The sequence below is a fragment of the Leucoraja erinacea genome, chromosome 4 (genome assembly GCF_028641065.1).
Source record: "Leucoraja erinacea ecotype New England chromosome 4, Leri_hhj_1, whole genome shotgun sequence".
NCBI lineage: Eukaryota > Metazoa > Chordata > Chondrichthyes > Rajiformes > Rajidae > Leucoraja > Leucoraja erinaceus.
Window position 1 is genome coordinate 30,414,959 of NC_073380.1, and position 15,444 is coordinate 30,430,402.

The following is a 15,444-nucleotide window of genomic DNA, read 5'->3' on the forward strand; positions in this document are numbered from 1 at the left end:
TAAGATGCTGTTCCTCCAATTTGCATTTAGTCTCACTCTGACCATGGAAGAGGCCTTGGACAGAAAGGTCCTTGTAGGAATGGGAAGGAGAATTAAAGTGTTTAGCAACCAGGAGATCAGGTAGGTCCAGGTGGGCTGAGTGAAGGAGTTCCACTAAACGATCGCCCAGTCTACGTTTAGTCTCGGCGATGCACAAGACCCCACATCTTGAACAACGGATACAGTTGATGAGGTTGGAGGAAGTGCAAGTAAACCTCTGCCTTACCTGTTGGGGTCCCAGGACATAGTTGAGGGAGGAGGTGTAGGGGCAGGTGTTGCACCTCCTGCGTTTGCAGGAGAAGGTACTTGGGGAGTGGCTGGTTTGGGTGGGAAGAGATGAGTTAACCAGGGATTTGGGGAGGGAAGTCTCTGCGGAACGGGTGGAGATGGGAAGATGTGACTAGTGGTGGGAGGGATCCTGTTGAAGGTGGTGAAAATGTTGTTTTATTATTTGTTGTATGCGATGGCTGATGGGGTGAAAGACAAGGACTAGGGGGACTCTGTCTCTGTTGTGACTGCAGGGAGGGGGAGCTGGGACAGGCTGAGTGACTCCAGCTTTTTGTGTCTATCTTTAGTGTATCTGATCTGTTGGGATAGCATGCACTGTGTCCCAGTACACGTGACAACAAACGACAGGTGAAACATAGACACAAAATGCTTCAGTAACCCAGCGGGACATGCTGCATCTCTGGAGAGAAGGCATGGGTGACGTTTCGGGTCAAGACCCTTCTTCAGACTGAATCAGGGGAGAGGGAAACTAGTGATATGGAAGGGTATGGTGTGAAAACGACAGATCAAAGCAGATGTTGATCAAAGGAAAGAAGAATGTTACATTGTTGGCTGAAGGGAAGGTGGCAATATATCAGCCTGTTCGGCAGACATGGGGGGGGGGGGGGGGGGGGTGACACGATGCACACTCAGTTGCACAGTAACCTCCCAGAGATAGACACAAAATGCTGGAGTAACCCAGACCCGTGTCTGAACGGAGGGGGGGTTGAGGAAACGCGCATGCGGCCAGGGGCTGGCGTCTGGCGAGGTTGCAGCTTGTTATTTTGTTCTCTCTCTCTATCTCAATCAATCAAAGCCGGGAGAGCAGCCGGGTGTGAGAGACAGGGAGCAGGAGGGAGAGAGGAGGCTGAGGCAATGGAAACAACACAGCCTTCTGCTGCACAGGGGTGAGAGGCAGGGAAGAAATGCCACATCACGCCAGCGACTGAGGATTTTAAAAAGGAAGAAGAGAGACGAGATGCTTCATCATCCGCTGCTTTGACAAACCGTGTGTTGGCGGATCGGTGCTGAGGATCGCTTGGAGAAGGAAGAGCACACTCGTGGGGAAAGCGGCACCGTCACATCAAGAGAGGAGTGATGCACACACAAAAGCGGTGCGGGTTTGCTCTTGTGTGTCGCCAGGCGGAGAGGAGTGGAGAGCGGGGCGCCGCGCTGCAGGCATGGAGACTGTGAATGGGAGCGCCGAGGTCAAGCCGCAGTACGTGGAGAAGAAGCGGCTGAACCGAGCTCCTTCCCCGGCCAGACCGTTGAAGGACCTACACTGCCGGGCGGCGGCTAAGCCCTCGGTGCCTTGCAAGCCCGGGCTTCTGCCTTCCTCGCCGGCTTCCCTCTCTCTGTCCAAACAGCAGCTGCAACAGGTCACCGGTGTCCTGGCTTCACAGAGCCGGCCGTCGCGGCGGAGCGGCGCCCCGGGGAACAAGGACAAAGGCTCGGCGGCCAAAGCCGGCGGCTCTTGCTCCAAGACCTCGCTGTCGGTCGGTCACTTCGCCAAGAGGCTCTCGGCCAAAGGGCACCAGGAGAAGGGAGGCAGACAACAGCATCAGCAGCAAGCGGCACAAGGCGCCGATCATCATCATCAGTACAAGGGGCAGGGCAGGAGGGTGAAGAAATGCCTGGTGGCCGAGCCGGGGCCGGTGGCCTCGCTGCCCGCCAGCCTAGCCCTCGCCTTGGCCAAGCCCAGCCACACGGACAGCAGCTCCGACCTGTCCGACTGCGCCTCCGAGCCCCTGTCGGACGAGCAGCGGCTGCAAGCGCAGGAGGCGGCGGGCAGCACCAGCGATGCAGAGTCATGCGGCGGGTCGAGCGACGCCGAGAACGGCAGGAAAGGCAAAGGCAGCCGGGGTCAGACGGCGCCCAACGCGGGCTCGGACCAGGGGCAGGGGCAGCGCCGCTCGTCCGGCAAAGGAGGAAGAGGTGGCGGAGGCGAGGCGATGAAGGTGGGATCCCCGGCTAACGGGAGGCGCGGCGCCAGGACTGGCAAAGCCCGCAAACAGTCCGAGCCGGGGTCGGGGCCTGGCGGCTCCCGGGAGACTGAGCTGCTCCGGGAGATCGAGGAGGTCCGCTCCGAGAATGATTACCTTAAGGTGAGCCTTGAACCCATCCATCCCCTGCCCGCAAACCCTGTCTTATCACCTCAACCCCGCCTCCCTGCAAACCCTATCACCTCTACTCTCCATCCATTACCTGTAAATCATATCTCCTCACCTCCCTCCATCCTATCCTCTCCACCTCGTAAACCCTATCCCCTCGCCCCCCTCCCCGTGCCTGCACACCCTATCTCCTCCCTGCAAGCCCTATCTTCCCCTCCCTGCAAATCCTATCTCCTCCCCACCCTCTTCCCCAAACCTTATCAATCAGGCTCCTCACTCTCTCCCCAAAAACGTTGCCATCCAGACCCATCCCCCCACCAAACCGTGTCAACCATCTCCCCCCCCAAAAAAAACATTGCCACTCAGACACCCCCATCCCGCCCCAAACTTTACCACCCACACTTCCCTTCCTTCCTGCCCCCAAACTTTGTCGCACAAGCCCCTTCTCCCCATTTCCCACTCCCCCATTCCCTTGATTTAGTTACGTGTCCCTGAACACCCTCACAACGCCACCCCCTCTATTCCTTCTGACCAGCTCCAATCGAACTGACCCACCACTAAGATATCTGATAAATGCCGACCAAATTAATTTCATTATATTTTTTTCACCAGACACAAAATCCCCCAATAATATTGTTGCCACTTCTATCATTAATAATCCTCTCCCAATAGGATGAGCTATTAGCATATTAGCGACTTTCTTTAAAAAAACAAATACCACGGTGAAATATGTATTTGGTGGCAATTTGTCAGCGAGCTGGTGTTTGTGGTGCAGCTAAGGAGAAGCCTGCTCCCTTTCTCCGCTTCTGTGGACTGCCCGCCTGCCTGTGTATTTTTAAAGACGGGATCTGGTTTCAAACAGTCCGTCCCCAGTCTTGTTAGTTTCATACATTTGAAACTGACCAACGGGAGATGGTTGGCGGAGAGGGGAAGGAGGGAGGGGGTTTCTGACTTGGACGGGGGTGGGGTGACAGGGAACTCTGGTTGGTTCATGGCATCGTTTACTTTTGATTGTGATTCAGGCTTCCAGATGAATATCTACGCGCTTTTATTTAAAGAAAAACATGTCAGTTGGATTTAGTTTTATCTAAATGAGGATTGTTTTTGAATGTTGGAACGGGTGATGAAATTCAATCACTCACACATTCGCTACCCGAGGCAAACAGGCTTGTGCACACACTTTGATGCTTGGCTGAAATAAAATAACCTCTTGTGCACATGTAGAATCGTAAACTGCCTTAGGTAGATATAAATAATGGAAAGGCTAGAAGTGTTAGTGGTGGGAAAATAAACTCATAGATTGAATGCAGCATGGAAACAGGCCCTTCAGCCCAACTTGCCCATGCCGACCAAGATCCCACCTTCCTATATTTGGCCCATATATCTACTAAATAAAAGGTGCAAGGAACTGCAGACCTGGATAGACACAAAGTGCTGGAGTAACTCAGCGGGTCAGTCAGCATCTCTGGAGAGAAGGAATGGGTGACGTTTTGGGTCGAGACCTTTCTTTAGACCTCGGTTCGAGACCCTTCTTCAGTTCTTTCCTCCTGCAGACCTGAAATCTTGTGCAGAACACAAAGTGATGGAGGAACTCAGTGGGTCAGGCAGCGTATTTGGAGGGAATGGGCAGACGACATTTCAGACTCTGATAAATGAATGATGATGATTCAGCCAGCTTTATTAGAGACCCACACCACCCTGGCCACACATTCATTTCACTCCTGCCATAGGGAACAAGATATAGGAGCCTGAAAACTAACACCCAGGGCTCAAGGAACAGCTGAGTGACAATAAAAAATCTCTTGATAAAGGTCCCTGCAAAAAATATCATCTGCCCATTTTCTCCACAGATGCTGCCTATGATGTTAATGCTTTAATCAGACAAGGGTAAATGACTGTTAAACTCAGCAACCTAATGGTTACAGTTTGTTTTATCCTTCTCAGTGTTGTTCAGTGTGTATTTTGCTCAATGGTTTTCTTTTGACATCCATCCGATGTACTTATACAGCGGATATAAACCAAACTTGCCACAGAAAGTTAAGTGATAATCCCTTTTATGTGGCATTTAGTAACCATTGCCAATCTACATCTCTGTCATTGAAAGTTAGTTATTGCAAGGGTGGTATCTCAACATATTAGTTTTAAAACAGTACAGCCCAGGAACAGGTCCTTCGGTCCACAATGTCTGTGCCGAACATGATGCAAAAATAAACTAATCTCATATGATCTATATCCCTCCATTCCCTGCACATCCATGTGCCTATCTAAAATCTTCTTAAACACCACTTTTGTATCTGCCTTCAACACCATCCCTGGCAGCACATTCCAGGTGTCCACCACACATTCTACAAAAAAAAACTTACCCTGCACAAACTTACCCCACACATCTAAACTTTGCCCTCATCTTAAAGCTATGGCCTCCAGTCTTTGAATTGTTAGGGATTTGGGACAGCACAGTGGCGATAGAATTATTGCCCTACAGCGCCACAGACCCAGTTGATTATAGGTTAGTTATCTAAAATTGGAGAATTTCATGTTCATACCATTAGGTTGTAAGCATCCGAAGCGGAATATGTCCCGCAAAGCTAATTTTGTAGTAAGTATAAGTCAGTCAGGAGTATCTGAGTGATGTATATTGCAGTCCATAAACTGACAGATTTTTGCTACAGGTCACATTAATGCTCTGAGCTTCTATTCTTCATTGGCCAGCTGGGCCATGCTAACACCACACTCATGGTGCAAGATAATGAGCACCCAGCAATGCATTACTTGTATACATTGGTGAACAATGCGCTGAACCCGCATGTCCTTTCAAATTATTCTAATAGTGTAATGGCCAGATGACTGCTCCCTGCACAAAGCCGACACAACAAAAGTTTATTCATATTCCACTCAGATTATTTACATACGCTTTGTTATACACTCTGGTGCACTCTCATTTTTCTGTTTGGAAAATAAGTAGACAATTGCGACTCGGCTGAATGCAATCACAGTAAATTAAGTGCATAGCTGCAGCAATTGAGAGGAGGAGAGTACGTGAATTCAGTAGGCATCAGGACTGAGACGGTAGTGGGTCATTTTGGCCGTGAGGGAGAGAAAGGTAGAGGAGGGACATTTGAAGAATACAATACAATACAATACCTTTTATTTGTCATTTGAATCTCAAATGAGGTTCAAACGAAATTTGGTTTCTGCAGCCATACAAGAAAAGAACCAAGACACACACCAACACAATTTACACAAACATCCATCACAGTGAGTCTCCTCCTCACTGTGATGGAAGGCAAAGTCTTGTCTCTCCTCTGCTCTCCATTCCTCTCCCGGTCGAGGTCAAAGCCCCTGGCGGGCGCTAGCAAGTCCGCGGCCACTCAAAGCCGCGCCGGGCGATGTAAGGCCCTGCCCCGGGTCTTGGTGTTGGAGCCCCCGGCGGGCGCTAGCAAGTCCGCGGCAAATCAAAGCCGCGCCGGGCGTTGTAAGGCCCCGCTCCAGGTCACTCTCAACCCCGCAATTCGGGCGGGAGAAGTCGCCGTTGCCGGTGCCCCGCAAAGCAGTCTCCCACCGGGGACCCGCGAGCTCCCGGTGTCACCATCCACCGGAGTCGGGTCGCAGCAGCGCGCCACCGCAGCTCTCCACGCTCCGAAGCTGGCCAGCTCCACGGAGGTAGGTCCGCAGCTCCACAGGCTCCGTGACTTGAGCCTCCAGGTCGTTCCAGTTGGAGGCCGCTCCACGGCGCTAGGCCCCAACGGCAACGGAGACCCGACAGGGAAAAGGTCGGGTCTCCATGCAGGGAAGAGATTTAAAAGTTTCCCCCACCCACCCCCCCACATATACACATTTAAAAACCCGCTACAAACTAAACCCTCAACAGGACAAAAAAAAAAAAATACACAGACAGACTTGCAGAGGCCGCTGCGATGTCGGTCATGCCGCCCACATGAGTCAAGCCAGTTACGGGGAGACAATGATTGGGGGATGCAGGTCGATTTGGGAGGAAAGCTTGTAGTTCTGCAGGAAATAATTAGTAGTAGTTTGAGGCCTGATATAGTGTTATGGTCAGTTAGTAAGCAGATAGTGTATTTTAAAGAACTGACGGTGCCTTGGGAGAACTCGGTGGATGAGGCCTATGAAAGGAAAAAGTTTAGATATGTAGAGTTGGCAGCAGAAGTTGAGCAGCGAGGATGGAGAGCAAGAGTACATCCCGTAGAGATGGGTTGTAGAGGTTTCGTAGCGAGATCAATCACGTCGCTATTTGGAGAGCTAGGAATTTGTAGACAGAGTTTGCATTAAGCCGTATAGAGGATGCCAGAGGTAGCAGAGTAAGGCAGTAGGTGGATTTGGTGGAGAAGAAATAATGTCAGTTGGAGGCAGAAAGGAAATGTATGTCGTGCAGTAAGTGTATTTCTTTGTCATTGTCGTCTGTGTAAGTGTATCCCAGTCTTATGCAAGGGTGATATTTGTGGTGTTACAAGCTTAATGATGGGCTAGAATAAGTTGGAGATAGGATGCAGGAGTTTATCATTTGTTAGAGTGAGCTAATTGGCTAATTTAGTAGATACTGGTAGCATAGGTGGTGAGAGCAGGTTTTGATGGCGGTTGTTCTCGGACGCCAGAACCAACTGTTGAACCTTCCCGAGGTGTTTTGGGCCTAACTCGATGAAACACCAGTGAAGGGAGGTGCCGAATAGGTAACCCCAATGATATACTTGCATCTACAGGATTAGGGTTTATTTAAAGAGCTGGTTAATATGGAGGTAGCTGTTTTTTGCATACAGAGTTATTTATTGCAGGTTGATATATTTGGTTGGATAGTTATAAAATACTTTGGCTTTGGGCTTGGCTTTCTTAGTTGAGCACTTATCCTTTGAGTTATAGAGCAAGTACTTTGTGTTTTAATTGTGATTTAGGATTGTTGAGACAGGTTGAGATCAAATCAGTATTGCAGTATTTAAACATCTTGAGTAATACCAACACGGAATTAAAACCAGACTTCAATTGTTGTTTGATTGTAGTTCTGGTATGTAGTTTTATGTTAAGTTTAGAATATAACTTCTTCAAATAGACCGTTGAAAAAAAAATCATAGAGAAACTTTTCAGTTGGCAGTGGATAGAGTCCAACATTTGCTGGAATGGTTCCAGGCTTGATATGTTCATTACTAGAGACTAGAGACATACTGTGTGCATGTGTTCCCTACATGTCTTCAGTATCTATTTACAATTTGTATACTGTATATGGAGCTGCACAGACATGTAGATAGCAGAGTTAGATATGTAATTATATACAGCAAATTGAATCATTTGCATAGTATAGTTGTTCTCCCTGTGTGTTGGGCAAGGCCATGGTACATTTAGTTTATAAATACAATGTGGAAACAGGCCCTTCGGCCCACTGAATCCTTGCCGACCAGCGATCATCCCATTTACTAGCACTATCATACATATTAGGGACAATTTACAATTTTAGCAAAGCCAATTAACCAACACACTTTGGAGTGTGGGAGGAAAATGGAGTACCCGGAGAAAACTCGCAAATATTCACAGTGAGAACGTACAAGCTCTGTACAGACAGCACCCATAGTCAGGATCGAACTTGGGTCTTTGGAAACTGTAAGGCAGCATCCATGCTGCCCCAAATGACACATTTGCATTGAGAGACAATTTGTGTGGCATTTATAATGGCAAGACTCCTAACACCATCATGTTACATATTGCTTTGGTGAATGAAAATCAAGAATACTACAGATGCTGGAACTCTGATATAAAAGCAGAAAATGCAGAAAAACTCAGCGGGTCAGGCAGCATCTGTGGAACGATAAACAGTTAACATTTTGGATCTGAGGAAGGGTTTCAGACCTGAAAAGATAACTGTTATATATAGCTTTGATGGCAATAACCCAGTGAAGAGATGGACATTTGAACCAATAATGGGCACAATGTGCTGGAGGAACTCAGCAGGTCAGGAAGTATCACTGGAGAAAAAACGATGGGCAATGTTTTGGGTCGGGACCCTTCTTCAGGTTGAAAGTAGGGGGTGGGTGGAGAAGTGCTGGAGGTGAGAAAAGACCAGGACCAATCAGTGTTGGCAACAAATGACCGCAGGCAGGATGGAGCCCTGGTTGACCCATTGTTAGCTAAGGAAGGTGTGATCTCAACCAATAAGCTGCATGGCCACCTGAATATTTACAGCAGTTTTGTTTTTATTTCAGGTTTCCAACATCTGCAGCTTTTTGCTTTCCCTGTCATTAAGCTTCCTGTGTGGAATATTATTTTGTCACCTAATGTCATTTGCACCATGATTGATTGACCTAGAAGCAGCATCGTTTCATCTAAGTGTTTTCTACAGATTTAGTGGGCACTTTCCATTTCCATCAATTTTCTTAATCAAAATCATAATTTGTGAATTTTGTTGCTGGGTTCTTAATAAAAGCAGACATGTGTCATCAGAAGGATGAGAGGGCACCTCATTGAAACTTACTGAATACTGAAAGGCCTGGATAGAGTGATGTGGAGAGGATGTTTCACTAGTGAGAGTCTAGGACCAGAAGTCATAGCCTCAGAATAAAAGGACGTACCTTTAGAAAGGAGATGAGGAGGAATTTATTTAGTCAGAGGGTGGCGAATTTGTGGAATTCATTGCCATAGAATAGATAACTGGAGGCCAAGTCAATTGATATCTTTGCAGAGATAGATAGATTCTTGATTAAGGGTGTCAGGGGTTATGGGGCGAAGGCAGGAGAATGAGAAGGTTGAGAGTGAAAGATAGATCAGCCATGATCTGTGGCTGTAGACTTGATGGGCTGAATGGCCTAATACTGCTCCTATAACTTATGAAATTAAACGTTGGAGCTACTTTAGAACAGATTGGCCTGTTATGATAGGCCATAAGGTTATAAGGAATAGGAGTAGAATTAGGCCATTCGGCCATCATGTCTACTCCTCCATTCAATCATGGCTGATCTATCTCTCCCTCCTAATCCCATTCTCCTGCCTTCTCCCCATAACTGACACCTGTGCTAATCAAGAATATGTGCGGTGGTAACACATTGACCTCTGAACGGCCTGCTGATTGGGTCCACATTGCAATCAGTTTACCGTCAATCATTTGGACGGTGTGGTGATGGAGTGTTTTGTGGTTTCTAATTACTGGGATTTTGCCAGGATTTGTATTCCTTGACTATTCTGGTGGTTTTCTACATTTGCCCAGGGATTTGATGGCGACTGTTCTCTTTTCGGTAAATGCGAGGAGGTTTAGATGCTATTTAAGTAAGAAGTTTGATCTTCATAGTATTGCCCGGTCAGAGTCAGTTGCTATGGTTACAGTTGAGTTGATGCTCACAATCCTCACACAGCCAGTGGACAGCTGTTTGATTTATTTTACAGACTAGTGACTATTTTTGGAAAGTATTATCAGTTGGTTTGCGAACCTTGCACTTGAACAATATATTCTGCAGTGTGCACACACTTATCATGTCATGTTTTTGCCTGCTAAGGTACTTAAATAGGATTGAGGTTACATGTTTATTTATGCTCTGCTTAGTTTAGTTTACTGTCAAGTGTACAGTGTAAAGCTTTTGTTGCATGCTAACCAGTCAGCGGAAAGAATATACATGATTACAATCGAGCTATTCACAGATACAATATGAATGGAATAATGTTTAGTGTAAGATAAAGTCCGATTAAAGATAGTCCGAGGGTCTCCAATGAGATAGATAGTAGCTGCTAGGTGACTGCTCAGGAGTTGACATGTTCTGCCTCAGAGTTTGGTACAAAACAATGATTTCTTCAGAATGGGGCTTACAACAATGACCATACCTTCGATGCTTCATTGGCAGACATTTTATATGTAGAAAGCTCCGATAAGCAGGAAACTGATTGACCAGTCAATTTGTTTCTCCTATATAGAAACATAGAAAATAGGTGCAGGAGTAGGCTATTCGGCCCTTCGAGCCTATTCAATATGATCATGGCTGATCATCCAACTCAGTATATATTGAAGATATATTGCAGGAAAGTGCCGGAGTAACTCTGTGGGTCAGGCAACCTCTCTGGAGAAAAAGGATGAGTGACCTTTCAGGTCAGAACACCTCTTCAGACTGAAAGCACCTTTCAGTCTGAAGAATGGTCCCAACCTGAAACGTCATCCATTCTTTCCTTCCTGAGATTCTGCCTGACTCGCTAGGTTACTCCAGCACTTTGTGTCTTTCTTCGGTATAAACCAGCAACTGCAATTCCTTCCTACACATACTCTCCTAGATATTGGTTAGATGGAAAATGTTATCCAAAAGCAATCGAGCTGATCTACTTCAAAACAATGACATGGAATTTTTTGTGCCCTTCTGACGACCTCAGTATAACAAAATGTATATACAAAGAACTGCAGATGCTGGTTTGTACCAAATATAGACACAAAGTGCTGGAGTAATTCTGTGGATCAGTCAGCATCTGTGGCAAAAATGGACTGGTGACGTTTCAGGTTGGGACCCTTCTGCAGACCTGAACCCGCTGAGTTACTCCAACACTTTGTGTTGACCTCAGTATATCAATCATCTGGGTCACCTGAAACAGCACCTTGTTCCATCAATACTCTCTACTATAGTGCCAGCATTGACTATCGGCTCACAACTGCAGGAGTGGGACGTTAACTCACAGTATTCTGTTTCAGATTCTTGAGGGTTACCAAATGTTTCATCGTAGACATTCTATTTAATGATTATTTACTGCCACTTTACGATAGACACAAATCGCTGGAGTAATCTAGCGGGTCAGGCAGCATCTCTGGAGCAAAGGAATAGGTGACATTTCACGGGGGATAGAAAAGCTGGAGAAACTCAGCGGGTGAGGAAACATCTATGGAGCAAAGAAATAGGTGACGTTTTGGGTCGAGACCCTTCTTCAGACTGATGTCGGAGGGGAGACACCTGAAGAAGGGTCTCGACCTGAAACGTCACCTATTCCTGTTCCACAGAGATGTACATTTTATATGAACGGTAAAACCAACATCACCATTCAACGAATGCTGAAGCTTTGCTTTGGTCAACGTGTTTTCAGAATCCTGGAGCACCCCAGCCCTGTGTGAATCTGGAAAGTTGTTGGCTTCATGCATCATTATTTCACTGTAAATGGATATTTGTACATTGCAATGTAATAATGTACATTACTTACAGAAATGTCTGAACAATTCTTCAATAGCCATAAAATGATACCCGACCCGAAACATCACTCACTATCCATGTTCTCCAGAGATGCTGCCTGACTCACTGAGTTACTCCAGCTCTTTGGGTATTTTGTGTAAACCAGTATCTGAAATTCCTTGTATCTACATTTCACTTAAGGGTCCCAGCCCAAAAGGTTATCTATCCACGTTCTCCATAGATGCTGCAAGGCCTGCCTAGTTACTCCTACACTTTGTGGCTTTTAAAAAAACAAACCAGCATCTGCAATCCCTTGCGTCCCCATTTAGGAAGCTTGTTGGCATACCTCCCTGAAAATGCACAACATGATCCTCAGTCCCTTTAGCAACGTGACAGAATTTCAGCAGCAAATGCTTTTATTATTAGGGGTATAAGGCAAGGACCGGACTTAGTCCAACAGGGATCTCCTCAGCTACCAGATGGCTGGCTGGGAATCACTGGTGTCCAGGGCTGCCAACACCACTCCTGTCTGATCCCGGGTTTTTCACAACTCATTAGCAGGCTCATTTAAAACACTGCAGAGATTCAAGTTTCCATTGTTACACTTGATGGAAAGCCTTCAAGCTCTGAAACCCAGCCATATTTTCCTCAATCACTTAACCAGATGGTAGTCGTTTGACGACTCCAGCCAAGTCATAGACACCACACTTCACCCGCTCCACTGCCATCCTGCTCCAATTTAATGGATACAATTGATATGCAATTAACACTAAGTGGTATAAATCACATGAACACAATTCACCCGACAAGCCTCCATAGTTCTGAATATGTCCTCCTGTGGCTTGATGTCAAATTGTGTTTGCTCATGCCCCTGTGATCTGTCTCAGGAAGTCTATCACATTAAAGGCTGAATTGAAACAAATTGAAGTCTTGGTTGCAATCCTGATAGAAGCAGCTACAAGTCACGTTGAACTTCCATGATTCAATGATACTTTATTGTCACAGGTACAGTGAACTACTTTGTTTTGCATACAACCTGGTAAAATCACACAGCAGAACTCACCGGGCAGTACACAAGAGTTGCCACGTTTCTGGCGCCATCAAAGTTACAAAAAAATAATTGAACAGTCCTATCTTCCCTCCAGTTTGCACAATGTTGCTGAACTACATAAACTCCTTTCCCATTCCACTGCCACATCATTTATTTTTTCCTGATGCCTTGGAATCTCTTTATTTCAGCTGAACAAAGATTCAGAGCCCCTGCATACCCATCTCAGTTCATAATTGATTGATTGATTATACAGCATGGAAACAAGCTCTTTGACCCACTGAGTCCATGCTGACCATCGATCACCCGATCACACTACAGAATGCCCATGACTTACTTTCATATGTTCATACATCATAGGAGCAGAATTAGGCCAGTTGGCTCATTACGTCTACTCCGCCATTCAATCATGGCTGATCTATCTTTCCTTCTGAAACCCATTCTCCTGCCTTATCCCCATAACCTGAAACATCACCTATCCATGTTCTCCAAAGATGCTGCCTGGCCTGCTGAGTTACCCCAGCACTTTGTGTCATTCTTTGGAGCCCTGTAAGGCAAGAATATTCTTCCTCAATTAAGGAGATCAAAACTATACACTGTGCTCCAGTTATGATCTCACCAAAGGCCTATATGAAATGCAACAAGATGTCCTTACCATATACTCTAGGAAGATTTGGCATCCTGATTGCTTGCTGTCTTCCTGTGGACCTAACCATGACTCGACATTCAACTTGCCACCGGTGTCAGTGATCTTTACTAGTACTTTACAATTGGTTTATAAAAATTATATTTTATTTTTAGATTAGTTTGGTTTAGAGATACAGTGCGGAAGCAGGCCCTTCAGCCCACCGAGTCCACGGCAAACTGCGATCCATGCACGCTAATATTATCCTACACACTAGGGGCAATTATACTAAGCCAATATACAAACCTGCACATCTTTGTAGTGTGGAAGGAAACTGGAGCTTCCCTAGAAAACCCACCCAAGGTCACGGGGAGAACGTACAAACTATATAGACAGCACCCGTAGTCAGGACGTAACTCGGGTCTCTGGCACTCGACCTCTGCGCCACCATGCTGTTGCTGCTATTGCCAGGAATAGCAAAATGGGATTAGGGACTAGGTTGATTTGAGTAGTGTAAATGTTGGTTGTTGTTACTAATTCTGTAATAAAACAATTCCCAGCAAGTGCAGTTTCTCATGTCTGTAATTTTCGTCAACATATTGACTGGATGAGAATCATAGTGCAATAAATCAGTGTTTTACAACAGGAATAAAAATGAATGTAGAACTATTCAACAGGGAGATTGGTTGCCTGTGCAACAACTGCTTCTGTTCCCCTCTGGGAGAAGCTTTATGCCAGATAGCTTTTGTAATTGAGTGGAAACTCAATTATCACATGATCAATAACAAGCCTGCTATGTAACACACTGAATTTAGTCGCTGAGACACGCATCATATCTCGCAACCTGTGACCGCCAACCAAGAGGAAGGACAGCAGGTACATAGAAGCACCACTATTTCCAAGTGTCCCCTCCAGGTCTCACACTATACAACTAAGTCTGAAGAAGAGTCCCTCCCCGAAACACCACCTATCCATGTTCTCCTGAGGTCCGCCTATCCATGTTCTGAGACAGTAACCCGTTCAGTTACTCCAACACTCTGTCTTCCGTTGTAAACCAGCATCTGCAGTTCCTTGTTTCTACCTCACACAATACTAAACTAGAAATGTATTGCAAAAAAGACGCAAAGTGCTAGCACAGCTCAGCTTGGCGTGTAAGGTAACATGGCTGGAGAACAGCATCTGCAGTTCTTTGTGCCTCTGGAAATACATTGTCCTCCCTTTTTTACCACTGGGTCTAAATCATGGAATGTCCTCAACCGGTTTATGGAAGAATTTTCATGGGAAGATTTTAGTGTATTTTAGTTTAAATATACAACACGGAAACAGACCATTTGGCCCGCTGATTTCTATCCTCCACACAAGGAACAATTTACAAAAGCCAATTAACCTGCAGGACTTTAGAATGTGGGTGGAAACCGAAGCACCCAGTGAAAACACACATGGTCACGGGGAGAACGTACAAACTCTGCACAGACTGCACCCGTAGTCAGGATCGAACCCAGTCTCTCGCGCTGTAAAGCAGCCACTCTATCACTAATCTACTGTGCCGCCTTTCAAGAGGTGAATGACACCGTCTTCTCAAGGGTAGTAATGGATGGTCAATGAATGCCCTCATCTATAAATTAATTAACCAAAATGATTATCCTCGTGGATAGGGTGGGATGTTGTAAAGAATGCCATGCTGTGAGACTGCAGCAAATATTCCGTTAATTAATTGATGTGGGCATGGCTGTTTTTCCTCTAGCTGATTATTTTATTGAGAAAATTAGTAGCTTAGCTTCTTAAATCTTTTCCTGTGGAGGAAGAGTACTAATTTAGTCAAGTCTTTATCCTCACCACCCTGCCTAATTAAAGAGTCCTCTTTAGAAGAGGGTCCTTGAGTTGACAAAAGTTAATGGACCATGCGCTAAAAAGTTCAGTCTATATACATTCATCTGTTTTACTGGTGAGCTGACAGTGGCTCAAATGAAGTCCTTCACTGGATCACTTCTAAATGGGAAAGGCGTGGTAGCGATTCAGCTCCTTACACCTTATTTACAGAGTGATCGACATAAATCTGTCCCAGCGCACAAAGTTGTATGTTCATGGTCTACAAAGTGGATTTTCACTAAGGAGCCTGCTACTGGTTAGGACTGTAGGAAGCTGTGTTTGAAGCTGCTTCTGTGGCACCATTCATAGTTTTGTTGGGATATCCAAAAGTGTTTTACAAACAATATGGTGCTTCTT

General features: G+C 45.9%; 1 protein-coding gene across 4 annotated transcripts in view; it reads left to right on the forward strand.

The window, feature by feature from the left end:
* The first annotated feature begins 990 nt into the window (after nt 1-990).
* The window catches only part of LOC129696233 (microtubule cross-linking factor 1), a 156,044-nt gene continuing 141,590 nt past the window's right edge, over nt 991-15,444 (forward strand). For 2 of the 4 annotated variants that reach the window (XM_055633930.1, XM_055633931.1), the window contains exon 1: nt 991-2,411. In XM_055633930.1, coding sequence (XP_055489905.1) covers nt 1,488-2,411 — 924 coding nt within the window. In that variant the 5' untranslated portion in view covers nt 991-1,487. The remainder of the gene's footprint in view (nt 2,412-15,444) is intronic. The other 2 variants (XM_055633929.1, XM_055633928.1) reach the window with 2 other exon arrangements.